The following is a 22002-nucleotide window of genomic DNA, read 5'->3' as shown; positions in this document are numbered from 1 at the left end:
GGCCTATTGTAAAACAGCAAAGGCGCTGGTCGTCCCTTAATTTACTCTTTGCCGCTGATAGTGTCTAAAATACTTCTACTGAATGCCTCTCCTTAAAAAGAGAAACACGGGAAGTAGGGCGATTATTTTTTAAACTGAAAAATATGAAATTTTGGCAAATTTGACCTAAAAATAATTTAGTTTGACAAAATTGTAAGCTATTAGAAATAAATGCAAAACATATGAAAATACTTTGATATTTTTGTCGTTTCAAAAAGACAAACAACTATAAAAATGTGGTGTAAACAGTTGGAATGTAGGCTAATGTAAAAATAATTGCAGAAAAAAAACTAGTTATCGAAATAGGAAATGGGACAATTGCGAATCACAATCGAAAAAAGACAGCAAATGGTATTCAATACATTTGTCTTTATCAGGGCGGTGCAGGGCTAAAGCTGGTTTTATTTTAGCTGGTTTCCGCTAAGATTGAAACCGGAAATATTTGTTCAGTTGAATTGAAGGTTGAAGGTTGCGTGTTTTAACAGCTTAGCCACACCAAGGTATTAAACGTATCTGAGTTTATTGAATAACATCAGAACGGCAATCAACTAACAGGAATAGCTTAAGGTCCATGCACAGTACTAACGATCCAGCATAATAACTTCTGTCAGTTACATTATTCTAGTTAGGTGGGTGGTCCAGTTCAGTTACCATTCAGTTGATTAAGTTAATATCTCTAAGTCTCGTTTGGCTTTTGTACACATCGCTTTCCCATATAATTGTTTAGCACAGACGTGTTAACTTAACGGCATGGAAATAACATCTTCGAGTTGCTTAACGAGCAATATTTATGGTGACAGGTCTGCGCTTGGGCCACGTCATTAAATAACAACAAATAATAAATCGACACCCTACAGCGGCCTCGGTGGTTAATTCTGCTCGCGTATATGTCGTTGAATATATAGATCAAAGCTAATTTTTTTTATAAGATTGAACGACAAAATTCACAAACACTAAACGACAATTGTCAAAGCTGACTGTTTTTTTTTTTAAGTTTGCAAACGATTTATGTGCATTTTTATTTGATTTTAAATTGAAATAATTTTGATAAATTTTGACATAACGTTTCTCGCAAACATTTGGGTGATCATATAGTTATTATTTGTAAAAAGGGCTATTTTGCGATGTTTTTTTTCTAGCTTAAAAACTGATGACTCGCAATGTTAAAACTTCAGAGCTGAGAATGCAAAAACAATATATAACGAAAGAGCAACGTTGTGTGTAGCATTGTGTCTAAAATGGATCAACTGAACAAATAAGCAGCCCAAATATATATGTCAGGAAAAACCGAGCGCATGGTCCTATTTTATGGTCCTATTTTAGTTTAGGCCAAGCATTGACTGTGCAAGATTTCTTAAGCCGGTGATTAAAAACATAAATGTGTTAATATGAATTGTATTTAAATCGGGAAGTCGAAGCGTTTGGCTTTATCGATACAGGTTCATTTCGGTTTCAAGGACGCTTCGGAATCCGGTTTCGAGCGTTTTTTAGAAGTTCCGGTTCGACTAAATTTGTTTTCATTGCCGGTTTATGAAGTAGTATACGTTAAACCTAAAATTCAAGTCAATAAATGTAGAAAATATTTATTCAATTGTAATTAATAAATATTCATTAAATATTTGGTTAACTTTACGAAATTGCACTTCACTAAAAATTAAACATGATTTAACTTGCTTTTTATCCAACCCATATTCCAGTTAAAAAACTGTTAAATACATTGTTTTGCAAAAATAAGGCTGAAATATTCAATCCGTGGTCTGCAGTTTGGTGACCCCTGAATTGAAGGACTATATATTTGCCCCTAGGACTCCGTTATATTTCCTCGTGTTTTGTTTGATATTTTATTAGGATAGCGAAACACAATAATCGCAAACTGTACTTATTGCACTTTAACACACATCAATGGTATCACGAATTATTAACGATATAAAACAGCAACACACACTTTAAAACAACAAAACAGGCGAATACACAGTGAGATAAACTGCATTTTTTATAACACCTTTTGTTTATATGGATTTTTTCATACTGGCTTTGCCCTGCTTTTCCAAATACCTGCCCAGCCATTTCCCAACCCACAAGTTAATGAATGCTGGCGAAATTTGCATTAGTCCTCTCTAAAAAGAATTGTTTTTAAATACACAGGATCTTTTATAGTGTAAAAACATATAAAAACTTTTTTGAGCAAATTTCAAACCTTTTGTTTAATTTTGAAGTATTTGTCACACAGATGGAATAATTATTAAAAAGTTTGTTACTTTGTTAGATGCACTACAATATTAACGTTTATCTAAAATATGCCGTACACTAGTGTACACTTAATATGATATTTAAAATAATAGTTAAAACTCTAATGCCACTAGTAATAAAATCAAAAAGTTTTTCAGATTTCACACTGATTATTATCAGTAGTCCAGTGTCCACTGGAGTGATTGTAATAAACATCCTAATCTATGTTTAACTCAAGATATTACCTGTAATGTGTGAGGAAAGTACCCAGTATTACATCTATAGTGGCCAAAAGTTTTGACTGCATGTTTTGCATAGGTCGCGGCGCTGGGCATTAGACATTGAAATGTGGTAAAAGGTGGCGGAAAGTAGGACGTCATTTGCGTTGCAATGTACATGGGAACAAGTGACTGCACATGTATATTGTCGCCTCTCACCTCATGCCAGAGAGATTGAGAAAAGTGATCAACAAACGTCTGCAATAGTTATAATTTAAGGTGCAATAGTTTTTAACGAAATTGCTTATTTGTAGAGGCCACAGTTCTATCTCGAATTGATACCAGTTATCCAAACATAATATTTTGTTGATTTCAGAATCAAACGTAATATTTTGTCGTAAAGTTAAGGTATTTTATGGATTATAAAAAGTGCGTTTGTTTTTTGGCGATAGATTTAGGTAACTTGTGTTATTTTGTCCATGGAAAGGGCACTTTGCCTCGATTTTCTCCGCGTGGTAAATTCTAATAAACAGAAAATTAAACAGGGAAGAAGTAATGTAAAGAAGTAGTGTATTTAAAGAAATCACTACAGAAAAGCTTGTTTAGGTATTTTTGTATTACAGAATGTCAATAGACTATTCCTAAAATCCAAACTGTTGATCTTCGAAATAACCACGTTTATGAAGAGGAAGTCTTTTATAAAAATTATTGAAATACGCAACAATAAATAAACAATGGACAATTTGCGATATAAGCTACTGCTGATCCAAGTGGTCATTGTGACATATTTCCTGCGTTTATGGGTGAATATGGTTTAATTGTGTCACAGTTCGTGATTTACAATGCTTCCACGACAATTTTTACTCTCAAGAAACACAAAAACTTTGTCAAAAGTTTTGATTTATTGTAAATTTTGACTTTATTTTTGACCTATAAACTTCTTAGAAACAGTCCCCTAGGTGCTGAAAACAACTTTATTCTTTGATTTACAAACGAGGTCCCAAAAAATTTTGATTATTGACTTTTGCGGGCCCTAGATAAAAGTTATGAAAAACTTACTTTGGTAGAAGAATACAGTGAAATATACGGCATTGGTTGAAGTCCTGCGGTAGACGACATATTAACAATAAGACCTCGTTTTCGATGTATCATCCCAGGTAGTATGATTCTTGTTAGTACAACTACACTCATCATATTCACATTTACCAGTGATTGAATTTTGTCCATTTCCAACTAAAAATTACAAAAAGGATATTGATGATATAATTAGACTTTATGTGTTTTAACTAAAATTCATGATTGGATAGCGTAAGCCAGTGCTCCACAACATGTGTGCCGAGAGAACATGCCAGGGTACTTTTTAATATTCAGTCAAATAGGCAGGTATTTTGACCTTATGCATAATCCAGGTGTAGTTTTATAAACTTTTCATAATCATTAAAACTGTTTTAAAACCTATGTTACCTTCTATTGCCACAACAACAAAAAGTGTTGTTTTTTTTACTCAACTACCAGGGGTATAAACATACAACCATTGTTTTTAAACACCAATGTGGAAGAGAGATTCACCATATGCACGAAACCAATAAAATATCATTGTAAATGTTTTAATGGCATTTTGTTATCAATTATATAAAAGCCTCTTTGTGCTCCAATCAGCTATTGCAAGATGGTACAAGTTCTTAGAGTTTGACTAGGTTAAAAATTTCTGCAAAAACCGTAAAATCAAGGTAAAGGAATGTACTACAAATTTTTGGTGCCTCATCAAGCGCATTTTATCACAAATCACCTCCTATGTGTTAATTTTGTCTAATGTCTATCATCATGTATTTATTAGGTGCATCGCCAAATTGTTTTAGCTCTGTTGGTGTGCTGCAAGTGGAAAAAGGTTGCGGTGCACTGGCCTTTAGGAAAAGTTAACAGGTTAATGGAAAATTGAAACAAAAACCTCAGAAAACAATTGCGGATGATTTTGGTGAATTCCAACATTATTTATCAATATTCCAACATCCAAATTTTCCACAAGTGCTTTTAAATTTGAAATATCTTCAGAAGGGTTTGCAAAGTCATAGACAGCTGTCACTGCATGAACCCCATACATACTTTCAATCAATCTGAAAAAAATTGTCAGTATTTTATAATTTAGTTTTTGACAGTGCAGGTCATAAAGGTATATATAATATATACATATATATAAATATAAGTCAAGTTGTGATTTATGGCCTAAAGAAGACTACCTGAATAAGTAATCCAACAATAGCTGTTATAAGAAAAATCTTTGTCAGAAAATAACAGTATAAATTTAAGAACATAATAATTATAATAGACTCTAGGATTTTCACAAAACACCTTGCTTCATGTTTGAGCTTAGCTTCATTTCTAGAGACAAGAACAATGTTCATGCCTTTCGCTGCTAGAATGTGAGAAAACTCCCTGCCAATTCCTTGAGTGCAACCTATAGACAAATTGCAATTATATATTACATACAATCCAGACCAGTATCCAGACATTAAGAATAATTGAATTGTAAAAAAAAAGGAACGCTGATTTTAAAAGCATAATGCAGTATAATTTTTTGATTGTGGTAATGCTCATCAACATCAATAATTTCCTTTTCGATTTCCTATACTCAAAATGCACCAAAATTTCAAAATTCACACGAACATGCATATTGGTTTATTACTGTTGCTGTTGTGCCTTTTCAGCATTCTTATATTAAAGTACAGTTTACCTATAAGGTCAAGTGTCTTATTAGAAAGCTTACCAGTAACAACGGCCCAGGCTCCATATTTTCTTACAAAGTTGGTTCGGCTGAACAATCGCTTGCAACATTTTGCAATCTCCAAAGTCAGAGAGCCAAGTTTGCATGTATAACGAAATGAGTACCAAGCGCCAACAATAAGAAGCGTGTTGGTGATAACAACTTTATAAACCCGAAAGTCACTGAATATTTGTTCCAAAAGCAATACAATGGAATCCACTGCCACAGCCATATTTCTAAGACTTCTTAAAACAAACTGGACAGAAACTTAATTCAGCAAGCTGTAGCAGCCAGTAATATTCATATTACCCCACTCAGCTGCTCAGTATGACGTCATAATACACGTGACCGGTTTTCGCATTGAGATGTGACCAACACCCAAAGCAAGCGATGTCGGACCTTCGCCATTCATTCGGCTTTATTCTACTTAATTTCATTCTACTTTATTCCCTTTATATTAGCGATTTTAATCACCGTTAAGTTATGTTAGCATACTAAACTGTCAACAAACTAAAGACCAGGGGCGCCCGCAGAAAATTTTCCAGGGGGAGCAATCAGGGGCGTAACCAGAAAATCAAAAAGGGGGCCTGAATTTTTACCTTTTCCCTATTTTTCGTCTGACGTTAATGAATAATGACGTTATAAAACAGTGACAGTATGACGTCGTAGAATGGTGATTGCAAGACGTGATAAAAAAAACTCAGAAACAGCCAAATACGTCCAGCAAAAGCGAAAACGTGCATCGTCGACAATCCTGTCAGGCGCCAGTTGCGAAACCACAGTGTGCAATCGTTAACTTCAGGCAAAAAAACAAACCAAGACCGTAAAATATGTGTGATTAATTGTGGTAGAATCATACATAATTCGACTCTCAGCAGCGCAGTTTATAAGTTCCATGAACGGAACTAGTGCTAAATTACAAACACGCCTTTCACCACGTGCAATACTAAACGAAGATCGTTTTTAGCGGGTTTTATTATGCCAGGATAAGCGCAACATCTGATCCGAGCTGTGTGCCAAGTCAGCTAAATTACAAGCTGCGATTGAGGGAAATAGGTTGAGTCCATTGCACACTTAGCACGTGGTCTTAGAGTATGCTTAAAGAGCATAATTTTGCGTTAACTATCATTTCTTAAAAATGGAGACTTTGAAACGCGCACGACAGTCACCATTATACCTCCTTTAAAGAATCTGCTTCAGTTAAACAATCCAACATCGGATATTAGCGCAGAAATCCGAACAGCGAGGAACATACTGCGTATAACTCGACGTTTTTAGCGAGAAAAAAAGAAAGAAGGTTTGACTTAGCGTTGTCAATTGTCAAATACACACTTGCTAATCAGTCAACCTAAAGTCCTAAACTAAACAAATAACGAAAGAGAAAAACTAACCAGCGTTTGCGGTCGACCAAACTAAAGACGAAAAACGGCGTTTTGCGCTCGATTTTGGTTTCGCATTAGATTAAGACGCGTGGCCCAATTACTTAAAAAGCACGCCGCTTCGAACAATTTGTTAAACCATGACAAAAACGATAATATTACTTACAAAAAGGGGGTAAGAACTCCCGCCCAGAAAACAATTCTTAAACTCGAACCTAACCTGGACCGGAAAAGTCAAACGGTTCTACTCCCTGATTTACAATGAAAAATAAGGCATTTCTCATATCGCAAAATCTTGGCGTCAAATTACGGCACTACAAATTAGTGATGCGAATCTTCGGCGACGACATAGGCCTATTATGGAATGCAGTCGGGAATGAAGTGACGCTGTCGCATGGAATGTATTTTACAGATAATGTCACAAAGTTAGGTTACAACGTGACGCAGCACAGTACGATAAAAGGGCAAAAAATTAAAAAGGTTTTTATAACCTTGTTGCACAGGTAATGTGCTGTTTTAATCTCGTTTTTTTGTAACGTCCAGTTATCACTCAGCAAAAATGCGACCAGGGGTGCCGCGAACTATTTTAAAATCTATGTAGGGTGCCGCAAGCCAAAAAAAGTTGCAAAACAGTGCATTAGTGATTCAAAACAGTGCTTCTAAAATGGTAATGCAGTGGTCAAATAAGCTCTTTTAGGTGGTTCATGAACATTTCAGATACCGGTAGCTATTTCAATATGGGTCAGCCATAAAAGCTCCAAATTGTTCGACCATACAATCAATTCATTTTATGTCTATAGAACCTATTTTCTGCCAATTTTGTATTACAGAAGCACCGCTAATGCAATGATGCACTTTAAATTATACAGTTTAGGGAAAAAGTTACGGTCGTCAGACGTCTTATAACCAGTTCAAATTGACAAAATTAAAAAAAATAAAAATAAACACAATGTATTCAAGGCAAGAAGTCTTACTACCTTTCATTGTTAATTTAATTACTATTTTCTCAATTTTTCATTTTAATCAATAATAATTAATTGATTTAGAAAGCCCTCTTTCCAAGTTGTGTCCTCTTGAGGTTATGATTCTTTGACGTGAAAACGTTGTGCACTAAAACAGGAAGTTTTATCTTGGTAGATGTTTTCGTAATATTTTGCTAACAATTTTTCAATTTTCGTAATTTTAGGCTAACCATTCGTATTTTTGTTTTAAATTTTGTATTTTTGTCCCCCCCCCCCCTCTTTTTTTTGTTTATTTAGCGTATTGCGTGGTTAGGCATAGTATAAACATTACAATTATTTTGTGTGTGTTTTTTAGATATCCTCCGTTGAGCAAACCAAACTTTAACTTAAAAAGTTGAGATTCACAACCGGTGCAGTGATCCGCAAACCGTTGTGTCGCGAGACCATGCCAGTTGTGCCGTAACGTTCCCCGGGGTGTTTTACTATTTTACTTTTAAAAAATCAGTAGAATTGACACAAAATGGTAGGCAACATCAAGACAGGCACTTTGACCTTATGCAATAATCCAGGTGTGATATTTTAACTTTTGAAAAGTGAAAACGGAGATTAACCGTGCGCTGGAAACCAATGAAATGTCACTGTCAATGTATTATTGGCATTTTGTGATTGTTCAAATTAATCTTGGCTGCTGTTTCACAAACTGAATTACGAAAAAAGCATAGCCTATATTTGGCAGTATCCATTTTTCAAGCATGGTGTTAAAAGCACTCTATGTTTTCTCCGCTATTGCAAGGGGGTGCAATATTTAGGACTATATGGTCGGGCATTCTAGTCTAGGACATTTGATGATGTTGTACTCCTTTGTCGATGTAGACTACATGTATTTCGTGGCTGTGCCGCCGATTTGTTTTAGCTCTGTTGGTGTACCGTAAACGGAAAAAGTTGGAAGCACTGTTCTAGTGCAGCGACGTTTTACGTTGTTTTACTTTTTAACGCTAGTTAACTTTTAGAAGAACTAACACGAAAACGGCCATTAAGGTAGGCATTTTGACATTATACAAAAATCCATGTGTAACTTTCAGAATTTTATTTTATATTAAAAATCTTTTTTGAAACCTATGTTCGTTTAATCGCTGGAAGTCAAATTTCAAAGAGTTGAAAACTATAACTCAACCAGCAGGCGTAAAAATATGAAGCAGTTGTTTTCGAGCTTTACACCAGAGTAGAATGAGAGATTATAAATACGCTCGAAATCCACAAAGTGTCATTGTAAATGCAATCTTGACATTTTGTGTTTGGTAAAATTAATCTTAGAATAATCTTAATGCTGTTCCAAAAATAATTCACAAAAAAGTACAAAGTCCAACTGCCAGGTTTGATTTTTTGAATGTTCTTTAATCCGCTTTTGCCAGGATGAGCAATTTTCAAAAATTGCTGACTTGACATGTTGTAGAAAGATCATAAATCAGAAAATAAAAGAATGAATTACGTCAAATTTTCGGCGCTCTCGGCGCGTCTTTTTCTTTTGACTGCTTTTTTTTATAGTGCCTATCGGACATTTACCGGTATTGTGAATAGTATTTTAGCTCTGTTGTGTGGCAAGTAGAAAAATGTTGCACAGTTTTGCCTCCTAGTGTACAATTAACACACTTTTGGGTCTAGTTTCACTCAATAAGAATTGTGTTTTAAATTAGGATGTTAAGCTTATTAAGTAAACTATTTTAAAGACGAATCTCAATCACCCATAGATAAAAAAAATTGTTAAGTTGCAGAACTTTTATTAGAAAAAGCAAAAGAATGTCCTAAAACGCATGGCGGGGGTAAAGAATCCTCGAGGACTAAACAGCTATAAAAGCCAAATAAGAAAACCATTTTGCATATACGCAGTTGAAATAAGATAACTAGTTTTTGGGAGGGCATATTGCCTTGGGCTTGAGATACATGCAAAACAAGCATTATTCCTAAAACAACCCAAAGCACGATTTTTAAAGTTTAACTTCTTCTTGATGTTCGGTTCGTAAACAAAACGTATGCAGTAGATTCTTGTACTTTGAACCAGTTTGTACTTTTTTCCAAAGTATCCAGCTTTATCTTTGATAAATTTGGGCAGCCTAAAAACTTTCACGGCTCGGAAACAACCAAAGGTTCGCCATCTGCGCTAAAATACTGAAGCCAGTCTTTTTGAGTGTAAGTGTCTACTAATTTAAGCTGTGGAAATTCTTTAGCAATTTCCTCAAAAGCGTAACATAAGTCCCGATAATGAAGTGTGTTCAACTGCCAAGGCTTTGGTTCGACATCAACTCCTGATATCATTATCATTCGCCTCGCCAAATCTTGCCTTGATTCCGGAAATAATGACCTAAACAAATAAATTATTTACATTGTTTCGTCCCACATTTTTTTTAAATCGATCAAAACATCTGTGGTGGCAGTGGCCATTTTTAGATGTTTAATTAATCGATTTAAGTAATTAACGAACAACAAAAACGTGCGCCCCTTTATTATTTCTTGTCTAATTATCAAAATTGTCATAACGCATCCTTACCAAAAACATCCTGTTGTATATTTATCAAATATTTTATAATTTGTCACTTTTTCACGCCTTTTTCCAAACACTCGCTGTTATACTGAGAACAAAGCATTCGGCTGTTTCACACATGAATAATGTTATATCGTGACACATACTTCCGTAACAGATAAAAGTACACTTGTGTGAACGCGTTATTGTTAAAGTTCCCGGCTGCCAAAAGGTACCGGGTTATAAATCATTTCCGCTTTCTCGTGTCGCCTTCTCTCTTTCATGCAAACTTTCAACTTGTATATGCGAAACTTATATCAATATATATCCAGTCTAGTCGTGTCAAGACAGCGAGTGGTTGTGCTTGCCGGCATTAGCCGGTTTGCCCACAATAGCCAACACAAACTGTGTGGAATTGTAATCAGACAACAGCAAAACTTATTGAAGCAATAGCGAGGTTGATTGCCGAGGCCAATTAGTTTAATGAGACTTGCAATTAAACACCGCTTGCTTCAAATTGATGCCCTCCGAGTGACGAACGAACCACCTACAAGCGACTGCCTAAAAACTATTATGTTTAAAACCTGCAAGAAGCTAGCTGTTGGAAGAATTGATCTCGTCGAAAGATACATCGAAAGACGCTCCATATCGTCAGCAAGGCATTTGCTTGGATTACGGAACACTAAATATAAACAAGCGTTGCCGATAAAGACATCACCACCGTTTGGAATCATGGAAAACGAAACGGAATTATGGATTTCACAATAACTGATTCTGCCTAGTTTATCAGGTGAAAATCTATTATACTTTTAATATATATATGTATAATTATTAAAATACCGACCGAAAGGTCTGTAAATTGTTTTTATGCGACTGTTTATCAAACCATTATGTATCGCATTTTGCAAATTATGTATAGTCTATATCTATGAAGTCTAAGCTTAAACGTCGATCGCACGATCTTTTGATAAATTTTAAAAGAGCTTAATTTTTGTGCTTGGAGCTCAATAGTTTGAAATCAAAGCGTTAAACTTGTGAATCACGACTTAATTTTGTTGCGCACGAAATAATTTTGTGTTAAATTTCCGAATTCTTTTAAACAATTGGTACGTTTTGGGTTTTTGTCTGTTTTTCTCTCATCACCCAGCCGCGTTTACACACGAGTTTAAATACCTCGTATCAAAAAGCATAATGATTTATCCACACGTGAAACATTAGCTTTCAAATCACAACTTTAGGAACACCCCATTTCCTGCCTTTTGTTGAAAGCAACAGTGAATAAGCAGCAACTTCAAAGCGTATTTTCTTGTGATGCGTCGTTATTTTAAAACTTACATTGAACGAATTGTGCAAACTAAAATATGCAAAAATTTTAAGGAAATGTTGCTCAATGTTAAAAATCAATAGAATTTAATTTTGTATTGAATCGCAAAGAGATGTGTAATGTGAGTAATTATGTATTGTAATGAATTGCAATTTGTGTGAATTTGAAATGTAACCTAAAGTGCCTATATATATATAAAAAAAAAATTCAATAATGAAAAAACCAAAAAGAAAAATTGATATATATAAAGACTAAAGAATATATTCGCAATCAAAGTGTAAGTGTGTGTTTGAATGGCCTAAATTGCCACAGTGTACTCCCCAATATTTGGACAACATATCTGCCGAAAATTATTTTAATTTTCAGAAACAAACACAAACAAGCGTTGGGCGCTGCAGAGATCAAACGCAAGGCGCGGATCGGTTTTCAAAAGAACACCGAACGGGGTTTTCCCCAGATGCTTCACAAATTTCGACGGCAAAAGCGAAACAGCACTGCTCTGTCATGGCGAACATTGAGTTCGAACAGCAAGCAAACGATGTTTCAAGCAATCAGCAAATGCTGACGTCAAGATCATCGTTGCAACACAAAAGAAGCGTGCCACCTGGCACACAAGAACAATGAAACAAATGTCGAAGAAGCATGAATTGAAGCATAAAAAAAACAATCGCGCAAACGCGTTCAATGATCGGACAATTCGCGACCAACGCTCCACGAGCATTCCACAAACAAAAAAACATAACAACACAAACAAGGAAACAAACAGCCAGGGCTTTATATGCACCCTGGCCAAAAATTTAGCGGCCGAGTATCTGTGGTGGCAGTGGCCATTTTTAGATGTTTAATTAATCGATTTAAGTAATTAACGAACAACAAAAACGTGCGCCCCTTTATTATTTCTTGTCTAATTATCAAAATTGTCATAACGCATCCTTACCAAAAACATCCTGTTGTATATTTATCAAATATTTTATAATTTGTCACTTTTTCACGCCTTTTTCCAAACACTCGCTGTTATACTGAGAACAAAGCATTCGGCTGTTTCACACATGAATAATGTCATATCGTGACACATACTTCCGTAACAGATAAAAGTATTTCACTTGTGTGAACGCGTTATTGTTAAAGTTCCCGGCTGCCAAAAGGTACCGGGTTATAAATCATTTCCGCTTTCTCGTGTCGCCTTCTCTCTTTCATGCAAACTTTCAACTTGTATATGCGAAACTTATATCAATATATATCCAGTCTAGTCGTGTCAAGACAGCGAGTGGTTGTGCTTGCCGGCATTAGCCGGTTTGCCCATAATAGCCAACACAAACTGTGTGGAATTGTAATCAGACAACAGCAAAACTTATTGAAGCAATAGCGAGGTTGATTGCCGAGGCAAATTAGTTTAATGAGACTTGCAACAAATCGGCATGCCTCACATATACTATTTGAATTATGAATAAGTAAAAAAAATGTATTCTTCCGATCAATAGATCAATTAAAATAAAACAAATACTTACGCTAGTCCAAATTTGCTTTTCTTCTGTCGAAAATGCATGATATGTTTAACAACATGGTCAACAGTGTAAAACGGCAGGTCGATGTCAAACTTTTGTTTGGGAACAAACTTCATTACAGATACATCAACCTGTGAAAAACACAATTATTTTGTTCAAACTTACATTTTTAAGGTTGCTAGCTTTCTTACACAACTAAAGGTAACACATCAAATTACAAACATTCTTCTTGATTTAAACGGCCCCTTCTAATATTTCATCAATAATAAATTTACCTTTGGTGGGGGAATAAAACTGCCACCAGAAATAGTAAAGCATTCTTCAACGTCACATAAATATTGAGTGGTGATTGATAATCGACTTCTGTATGTTTTATCCCCTGGCTCCGCACAAAATCTCTTAAGAAATAAAACTCACCACATTTACTATATTTCACAGGTTATCTTGTGCGAAGTTGAAAACAAGGATTGGGTGTAACACAATTTTAATTACGATACTGCAATTTACAAAAAATAGTTAATTTCAATTTGAGTTAGTGAACCATAAAAATCATTTTTAGGATAAGCTTACAAATTTTATGTAGATGTTGATATAGATTATTAAATTTAAAACATACTATGTTTTTACCTTGCCAACTTCATGCTGAAAGGTTAACACTAAGGGGATTCGTCCAAGTTGATAGACATCAGTGTGTTGTGAAATAGAATCAAGTAATTTAAATAGAAATGGAAGTGATATATTAAATGGAAGGTTACCCATAATAAAGAAAGGCGGGGGAGAACCTGAAAAAGTTATTAGTTTTTATTATAGACAGTAATTTTTTATAGACATTTGACAAATTAGTAAGTTTATACATTAACCAAATAATCTACGGTATGATACGAAACTGACAGGAAGTCACAGGTATAGATACGCTGGAGTTTGTGTATGAATTACATCTAGCTATGGTCATTTGGAAGAGCTGGTATTGAATCAAATTTTGCACTCGCCCAGACGAAATAACAATTATAGTCAAAAAAGCCGACACGCCGTCTGCGAATTTCCGTCCTACCAAATTGTTTTTCTATAATTTAAACTGCCTTGATACTTCGGTGCTTATACATAATGTATTAGCGCGTTTATTTACACGCATGGGATAGACAAATGGAATGTTGGTAAGCGCTCCACACTACCTCAATTTATTGGAATCCTTACGTCCACAAGTAAATAAGTTGAAGATAATAACTATTCATCAAGCCTTGGAACCGACTCATAGATTAATAGTTATTACAAACATTCTTGACAAAGTAATATAGATTTATTCCTTAAAAATCGTTTTTAATGAGTAGTTGAATAATTTGCTTCAAAAAACATGAATTGTTCCATATAACTGTATGCGGCCAACACTATGTTTGAAACGGGATGAAATCAAACCTCAACTTGCCAAAAATAAAGTAAGCCATGGTGATTGAGAATGTGATCTTGGCATGTTGCGGTAGATTTTCCATACACTTTAATCGGCCTTTATAAACCAATTTTATTTAGAGAGCTTTTGTCGTTCCATTTCTACAGCACGCAAATCCTTCCTGGTAAATATTGTTCAACAAATCAAATGCTCAGCGAACATATTTTTTCATACTCCGTTTTGATTGATCATCGAACTATTGAGCGCATAGAACGTTTTACCAAGTGCGATGCGTTTGGATAATTTCTTGTTGTAGCTGCGAGTGTATCGTAAGCGCTTATACGAAAAAATTCTTCATCTTTTGAAGTTGAACATAATTTGTCACGGATTAATAAATTATTAAAAAAAAATTTGTCACGGATTAATAAATTATTAAAAAAAAAATTGTCACGGATAATCATCGCTCGCCTAGAACGAATCGCACTGGCATTGGCGACGGGCGAGTGCAAAATCCAAACCCTGCAACCACAAGAAGCTTTGGTATGCTAACCAAAGTTTTATAATGATGTTTATGAGTTTTATTTTAATTAGATTTTAAAAAAAGTTTTCTAAAGTTTTTTTTTTTCGGTTGTTTACATAAATTGATAAATTCCTTACCATCATCCCATGCTTTACCCAACTCTTTTGGAAACGCTTCGGAGAAATCATATTTCAAAATGTCACCATGTACAATTTTTAATCGGTTTTGTGCCACATCTGCGATGTACTAAAAAAGATTAATTATTATTTTTTTACTAATAAAATAAAACATTTACAATACATAACAAATGTTGTTCTAAACTAATATTAGAATTAGAAATAATTCAAAAAAGTCTGATAATAATTTGTAAACAGAACAAAGCACACTAGATTTTGGTCTAAATTAATGGAACAATTTAGCCATTATATGAAAAAATGGTAATGAATTCATCATTAAATAAGTTTCTACACACAAAAATATCCAGAGTAAAAATATCATACATACTTTCCCTAATATCTACACTAAACAAAATTTAGGGTTACCTGTAACAAAGGTAACAGTCGATGATCTTTTTCAACAACTGTTAGGCTTGTAGCCCCTTTATTTAAAATTGCTCTTGTAATTGAACCAGGTCCTGGGCCTACCTCCAATACATGGTAACCATTCAGATTACGTTTTCCACAAGATACCAAGCGATCTAGTAATATGAGAAAAAGATAATTTGTCAACAATAGTAATTATTAAAAAATTACATCATAGATTATTTTAAAATTTAAGAGTGTATTTTATTTTTTCTATTTAACTGTTCAAATACTATTAAACCAACTTGGCCCAAACAACTTACTGACAGTAGAAGTGTTTAGCAAAAAGTTTTGTGATAACTGCTTGGCTGCTTTGACTCTATATAATTTGTACAAGTCAGATACTTCAGGTAGAGGTGGCAATGGTGTAATGTTTTGTGCTGCTGGTACGCTTTTCTCAATCAAGAACTGTCATATAACCAATAAAAATAAGAAACACTTTTTACCAAACACAGTATGGCCAATAGTGTTAACTCTTATAAAAATCAAAGTCACTATGCAGCAAATAATTTATTTAGTTTAATATCAAGTATTGAAAACAAAACTTAAGAAAAGTAACAATTCTGATGCTTTTAGAGAATGGTCACAAATCACAAAAGGTAGTTACTTTTTCTAATTGCTTTGAACCGAATGCTGTTTTTTGGTCTAACGTTTTTGTTCAGGGGATGTGCGTTAACTAAACAAAGTCTTTTGGCAACTTTATTTGCAGATGATAATCCTAAAATGTTTCAAACACCTACCTCTGCTTGTTTGAGCAATTTACCTACAATCCTCATTTTATCTCAATAGGTTACAGCAAAGTTTTATTTTTTATATGCACATATGATACGGCATCTATTTTACACCTATATTATATTTATCAATCTGAAAAAGATTTGACAGCAAGTAAGATAAAAACGCAAATGTAAAAGTTTAGTTTACACGAAAAAGAACAATTTTATAAGTATATACAAAAATACTTCACCAAATTACTAGACTAATTTTCTAGGCTTCATTATAAATGCCTTAGATAGTGAAATTGACACACAAAAAAACAATAGATATACCAAGGATATTGGAAAAGTGTATCCCATGATCTTAAAGACAAAAAAATAAAGAAAGAGGTATATAAGGTTCCTGTAATGAGCAATAAATCTTAAACTTATTCTAGGAGTGGTGTTCGGTGATTTTCCAAATGGGCTAGTTCCTGATGCACTTGGTAAAAAGTAGTACCGAGCTGTTTTGCCAATTACACCAGTTTCCTGGCATAAGCCCTCAATTTGAACTTTGTATTTTGCAGTAGCTGATGAGGAAATTCTATACAGCAAACGCACAAGTGTTGCATTTTCATAGCTTCTAATTGGCTGTAATTCAGGATCACACTTAGGGTACACTGGCAATTTTTTAATATTGTTTATCATCTGGTATTTTCCTAAATCAGTCAGCTGTACTGCTCCATTTTCATCGATAAAACAATCGGCAGCATCAGGACCAAGTGGGTTATTCTCTGAACTTTCCAGGGAAGATGAATTACTTGCATTTATATCTGGCATAGGAATCTCAAATAACTGCGACAACATGGACATTGAATCCTGTAATAGCTGCATGCATTTTTTAGAATTATGATCCGAAGTCGAGCCTATGTCAGAGAGTGAATCTAGTCCAATAACATGTAAGACCCAACTGCTGAAGTCCTTTTGCTGAGCATCACAGTGCTTTTGAAGTGTACCTACTGCTTGTTGGCAAACCACAAGAAGCTGCTTGATCATAAACTGATTTTCTTCTGTAAAAACTTCATCTGGACTTACTTGTGTCCTTGACAACATTCTGGGGGAGGTTATGTAGCTTCCTTGAACAGGGTTTAATGATCTATTGACATCACAATATGCCATTTCTGCTTCCTCTATCATGGGCAACAGGTTTGGTTGCGAGTAAATCTTTGCTACCCTAAACAACAGTAAAGCATTGGCTTGGTTACTTAAATCCATACGAAGAAATCTATTTAGCATATCACTGAAGAGCTTCGTATAAAAGGGCAGGTTGATTGAAATAAAGTGATACCATGCATTAGCAATATCTCTGCTTGAGCTTAGTCGCATTTCAGCAGTTGTCATGGTACTTTTGTAGTCTGTGTAGCGCCATGGTTGAACATAGCTCAGCCAGGTTTCTAAAACAATTCGAAACGATGCATTTAGGGGCCAAATATCAAAACAATAAACAAGAAAGTCAAAAAGATGTGGTTGCAAACAGTGGTAGCTTATATTTTGCTTAAATTGTTCTACTACCGAATCATTCAGAGTTGTATTAAGCAATGTGGAATTGGTAGCATTGCAAAAAAAATGTACATGCTTAACCAGATATCGAATAGCTCCGACTAAGTCTTCACTTGGTATTATTTGTGTTTTGCTAGGTTCCGATACAACTTGACCAAGCCAAAATTCAACAAAAATCCTTACAAGTACATCTGACCGCCAAATCTCATTTTGCGATACACCTAAACTGTTGGTTGTTTTTGAAGGTGATTTTTTTAGCATTGTTGGCATGCGAGTGGCAGATCTAACCACTGGATCAGATTGTGATTTTACAAGTGGCGTAGCTGGGGGACAGGAACCATCAACTGGCAAAAAGAAAGACAAATACATATCAAGTAGTACAAAATAACAATTGTCTTCGGAACTTGTTGAAAGTTGGGATACATTCATATAGCTTTGTTGGTAACTTGGCAGTGGATGATTAGTGGTGATGTGTCTGGCAAAATGGTAGAAATAAAATTCAAATGCCGAAACCATCACGCACATTTGTCCTTGGTGTGGGCCACTGCCATTGGATAGTTGCAAATGGCCAAGCAGTGTGTTATATGATCTTACCTCCCTTTGTAATAAAAACTGCACATCTGCATTTCCACCATTGTATATTGGTGGCAACATAAATAGAGGAAACTCAAATCGAAACATAGCAATGTCTTGCTGAAGTTTTTGAATCATTTGCATTAAAGCACCATTGATACCCAGAAACTCTTTAACTGCAGTAAAGTCCATCAAACGCTGCCTTGGGCTTAGGTGAGTAATATTCCATCCTGTTGTGTTAATTCCAAATATCTGATGCACAATTTGTACATAGTGTTGATGAAGCGCACTTGCTTTTGATTTATCTATCAATTTTTTAAGGTCCGCACACTTCTCCGGCAGTGACTGCTTCTGTAGTGCAACAAGAAAGAGATTTCCATTTTCATGATTGTGATTCATGTTTTTTGTTAAGCAATTCTAGTTAACTACAAAAAACTACAGATACAAAGAAGAAACAGTTATTTTTATAGTTAATGGTATTCTCAGTCAAGGTACTTTATGCTATACATATCATCATAATAATGTGTGAATGACTGAATGTATACATAATTTTTTTTGCTTTAATTTATTAACAGAACAATACTTTTAATATATATTCTACAAGATGCAGTGTTACAAAGCAACAATTTTATTATTTACTTTACATATTTCATACATTTTTATATAAAATCATTGTTAAGTTACAAACCAAATGCATTCCAAGTTTAATATGTATTACCATCGTCAATGTCACATTTTTATGGGGTGGTTTTGTTCAAATTTTAGAAAACTGACCATTACAGTAACAACTGGAGAAAATATGTATATATACCAAACTCAAGAAACCTAAAATTTATCAGCAAGAGATATAATTCGTTGCTGATCAGTTTCAGCCGACTCATTGTCATTACCAAGGTTACCGGCATATTCCCTAATGATGCTTCGAATGCTTTTCACAGAACCTCCTCTTAAATTTAAAATTTGTAGTACACGCTGTTTTATTTGTGGTGATCCAGAAGAACAAATGTCAACGATAATGTAATCTGTTTGTTGCAAAGTAAATAAGCCAGAGTCAAGACGTCTCAGGTAATATTCCTCCTCTAACTCATCTGTGTCCTCACCCTTTGCTTCAAGCCTCATCCTTTCATGATCAAGTTTCAAATCAACGACTTGAACCCTATTGTAGTACTTAAAATGTAGCTCTAGTAGGCGATCAACCTTCGCAAAATCACTCTCTGAAAATTTGGCAATTAGTCGTTGTCTTTGTGATCCTTTGAGATTGTGCAACATTGCTGATATGATGGCTACACAATGCTCTTCATAAACTTTTGTTGAAGTGCCAACTTTCTTGTTTTGTTTCGGTGGTCTCATGAATATGGGAAATAGGGTTCGAAGGCCAAGAATGTCAACAAATTTAGAACAGTTGCTGCTTCCCTCAGGTCCACTCATTGCATGATCGAGAACTTTTAGTGCACTGTTACGAGAAAGTTTTTTTTCACGTAGCATCAGGTTCATCAACTGCAATCCTTCCCCATTTAAAAACTTTTCCTTATTTTGAGAAATCAATAGTGAGGAACAAAGACAGTTGAACAGGTTTTCCATGAACTCTACTTCTTCGGATCCTTTGGGGTCATGTCGTTTAAAGGAGGCTAGTTGCTGAAGTAAAGTGTCAATTCCCTCCATTTCACCCATTTGTTGTCGGGTTTCGTCATTGTCTTGTAGCAGGATGGACAGTATTTCTGAGCAATACAACTTGTTACCATCAAATGGCATTTTGGCTTTAATCCTTTTCAGTATCCAGGACAATAAACCTTGCTGTGCAAAGCTTGTAGCAAGATTAGGTTTAAGCTCCAAAATGTTTTCAGCAACAGCGAGAGAATTCTGAACACCATTTGCCTCTTCCTTAATTGTTTCGTCAAGTCTTTCCAGATTTTGCACTATAAGGGCTCCTGCCTGTTCTTCCATGAGTGCATCTACCAGTACTTCAGCACCTTCTTCATTATCGCTTACTACATCCACATCAGTCAGTTCTTGTAGCAGATCAACAACTGCTATTGCAATATCAGTGTTGGCATGGTTCAGAAGTGTCAGCAATGAACTGACTGATCGTAGTTCAACCAAGTAATGATACTGTTCAGGCATTGTTGCCAAGGTTTTCATATCAGTAATTACATCATTAAGATCCAGTTCTGATTCCATAAACTTTTCTGGATTATCAGGAAATTTGATTCTCATTTCCTGATTCTTAAACACCTTTTTCTCGAAAGAAAGAATTAGTTTTTTCACCTTTTGGTCATCATATTGTTCAATATCAGCAGATTCTCCTGATTTTTCTTGAACTTTCTGCTCCCACATTTCCAATAACTTCATTTGTCTTTCTTCTTCAGTTTCATCTCTCACATCTGCTTGTTCCACCACTTCATTATTATCATTGTTTGTCAACACTGGTTTGGGCGTTTTTCTTTCATTTGATGACAACTTTGTCTCGATTTGCAGTCTTGCTGCTTTGCGTTTGTGCTTTTCATCACTTGACCCTTTTCTTACATTTCCAAAAAAAGTGTCCAGGTCTGATTCCATGGTACTTTTGTCAGAAAATTTTGAACGCTTGCGACTTTTGTTTGATGCATCTGAAGAAGTTGGGCCATCATCGATGTCACGTTTCGCAGATACATTAGGCTTAAAAGACAATAGCTCACCTACATCCATCTTTACTACACTAAATAAAGTATGGGGTAATATTTAAAAAACATAAATCAGATTCCCATTAAATGTAGTACACAAAACTATTGAAATAACTATTTCTGATATTATTTTTTATTCTAATAATATGGCGATCTAGCTTATAGACATGTATTTTGGTTGCCGTTAGTAAAATAGATTAATCTAAATCAGGTGTAGATTGAGGCACAAAATCTATGATAAATTTTAGTGTATTTAAATAGCTTTCTTAAAAAACCTGTAGATATATTGCAGCAAAGGACTTACCATTTGTGTTTCAGATTTTAGTTTTTTTTAAGTCAATAATGTTTTAAAATTTTTTTAATTTTGTATCTGTATGTAAAATGGCCTGGACTGGCGAAACACCATGCATTTATTGTGGAAGAATTCATTAGAAATGGGGAATCTGTGACTTGAGGGCGCCATCTACAGGATGTAATCTTTAAACAAAATTAGATTAAATGTTAACCTTTCGACTTGAGATGAGACAATAAATGTTTTGATTGCTTATGAATTTTGTCTCTTTTTGCTAGTTTGAAATGTTGTAGGTTTTTTTGCTGCACACTTTGACAGGTAAGGCCATTTCACATACAGAAACAAAGTTTTTTAAATTTGCACAATACATTATTATTTAACACAAAGTCCTTCGTTGCAATATATCAATTCAACCTCCTGTCAGAATGCTACAGCTTTGGTACAGTAACCATTTAAATGTGGTAGGTTTTACTGGACCACCCTGTATATACAATAAATTAGGAGCCTTGGTCGCAAACTGACTTACAGGGACTACAGGTCCGCTGTGAGCAGAGTAGCACACTGAAATGAAATATGGTTAAAAAATGTAAAAAAAGGTGGGATAGTGAAGTAACTAACAATAAACATCGTCAAGTTCGTTTACTATAGCTTTAATTAACAATTTACAACATAGAGTGCTGTAACAAAAAGAACGTTATTAGTAACGAATATAAAAGAGTACCCAATAAGAGAAACTGACCATATAGTGGAATATTTTCCAAACTCATTTTATTGGTAGATAAGTTGTATTGTATGATGTATATCC

At 34.7% G+C, this 22002-nt stretch overlaps 4 protein-coding genes across 4 annotated transcripts; all 4 read right to left on the bottom strand.

Annotated features, from left to right (window-relative positions):
- Window positions 1–1873: 1873 nt before the first annotated feature.
- Window positions 1874–5535, bottom strand: LOC146136626 (inactive hydroxysteroid dehydrogenase-like protein 1). Its single transcript, XM_083395444.1, has 6 exons — window positions 5251–5535; window positions 4836–4941; window positions 4435–4600; window positions 3546–3719; window positions 2514–2744; window positions 1874–2156 (listed from the first exon to the last, which is right to left on the bottom strand). Exons 1-6 carry the CDS (start codon window positions 5477–5479, stop codon window positions 2049–2051), a joined length of 1014 nt encoding a protein of 337 aa, XP_083251570.1. The 5' UTR covers window positions 5480–5535; the 3' UTR covers window positions 1874–2048.
- A 3725-nt stretch (window positions 5536–9260) lies between these two features.
- On the bottom strand, window positions 9261–16329 carry LOC146136625 (mitochondrial dimethyladenosine transferase 1-like). The gene is made up of 8 exons (XM_083394979.1): window positions 16161–16329; window positions 15684–15828; window positions 15382–15536; window positions 14977–15085; window positions 13563–13717; window positions 13211–13333; window positions 12939–13066; window positions 9261–9947 (listed from the first exon to the last, which is right to left on the bottom strand). The coding sequence occupies exons 1-8, from the start codon at window positions 16194–16196 to the stop codon at window positions 9710–9712; spliced, it is 1089 nt and encodes a 362-aa protein (XP_083251105.1). The 5' UTR covers window positions 16197–16329; the 3' UTR covers window positions 9261–9709.
- On the bottom strand, window positions 16188–18681 carry LOC146136624 (sphingomyelin phosphodiesterase 4-like). The gene has a single exon (XM_083394977.1). The coding sequence runs from the start codon at window positions 18642–18644 to the stop codon at window positions 16392–16394; it is 2253 nt and encodes a 750-aa protein (XP_083251103.1). The 5' UTR covers window positions 18645–18681; the 3' UTR covers window positions 16188–16391.
- Window positions 18681–20930, bottom strand: LOC146136623 (beta-catenin-like protein 1). The gene has a single exon (XM_083394978.1). The coding sequence runs from the start codon at window positions 20928–20930 to the stop codon at window positions 19071–19073; it is 1860 nt and encodes a 619-aa protein (XP_083251104.1). The 3' UTR covers window positions 18681–19070.
- Window positions 20931–22002: the final 1072 nt, after the last annotated feature.

The sequence above is a fragment of the Ascidiella aspersa genome, chromosome 8 (assembly GCF_963924565.1).
Source record: "Ascidiella aspersa chromosome 8, kaAscAspe10.2, whole genome shotgun sequence".
In the NCBI taxonomy this organism is placed as follows: Eukaryota; Metazoa; Chordata; class Ascidiacea; order Phlebobranchia; family Ascidiidae; genus Ascidiella; species Ascidiella aspersa.
This window is presented reverse-complemented; position numbering and strand designations above follow the sequence as displayed.

Bases quoted from the DNA above. Each gene is read 5' to 3' on its own strand.
- LOC146136623 (XM_083394978.1), bottom strand. From the start codon at position 20,930: ATGGATGTAGGTGAGCTATTGTCTTTTAAGCCTAATGTATCTGCGAAA.
- LOC146136625 (XM_083394979.1), bottom strand. From the start codon at position 16,196: ATGAGGATTGTAGGTAAATTGCTCAAACAAGCAGAG. The intron at 15,829-16,160 runs GTAGGTGTTTGA...GTTATATGACAG, and splicing joins AATTGCTCAAACAAGCAGAG to TTCTTGATTGAGAAAAGCGT. The intron at 13,334-13,562 runs GTAAAAACATAG...TTATTTCTTAAG, and splicing joins TTCAGCATGAAGTTGGCAAG to AGATTTTGTGCGGAGCCAGG.
- LOC146136626 (XM_083395444.1), bottom strand. From the start codon at position 5,479: ATGGCTGTGGCAGTGGATTCCATTGTATTGCTTTTGGAACAAATATTC. The intron at 4,942-5,250 runs GTAAGCTTTCTA...ATTTGTCTATAG, and splicing joins AGCCTGGGCCGTTGTTACTG to GTTGCACTCAAGGAATTGGC. The intron at 3,720-4,434 runs GTTTTTGTTTCA...TGTAATTTTTAG, and splicing joins ATCCGCAATTGTTTTCTGAG to TTGGAAATGGACAAAATTCA.
- LOC146136624 (XM_083394977.1), bottom strand. From the start codon at position 18,644: ATGAATCACAATCATGAAAATGGAAATCTCTTTCTTGTTGCACTACAG.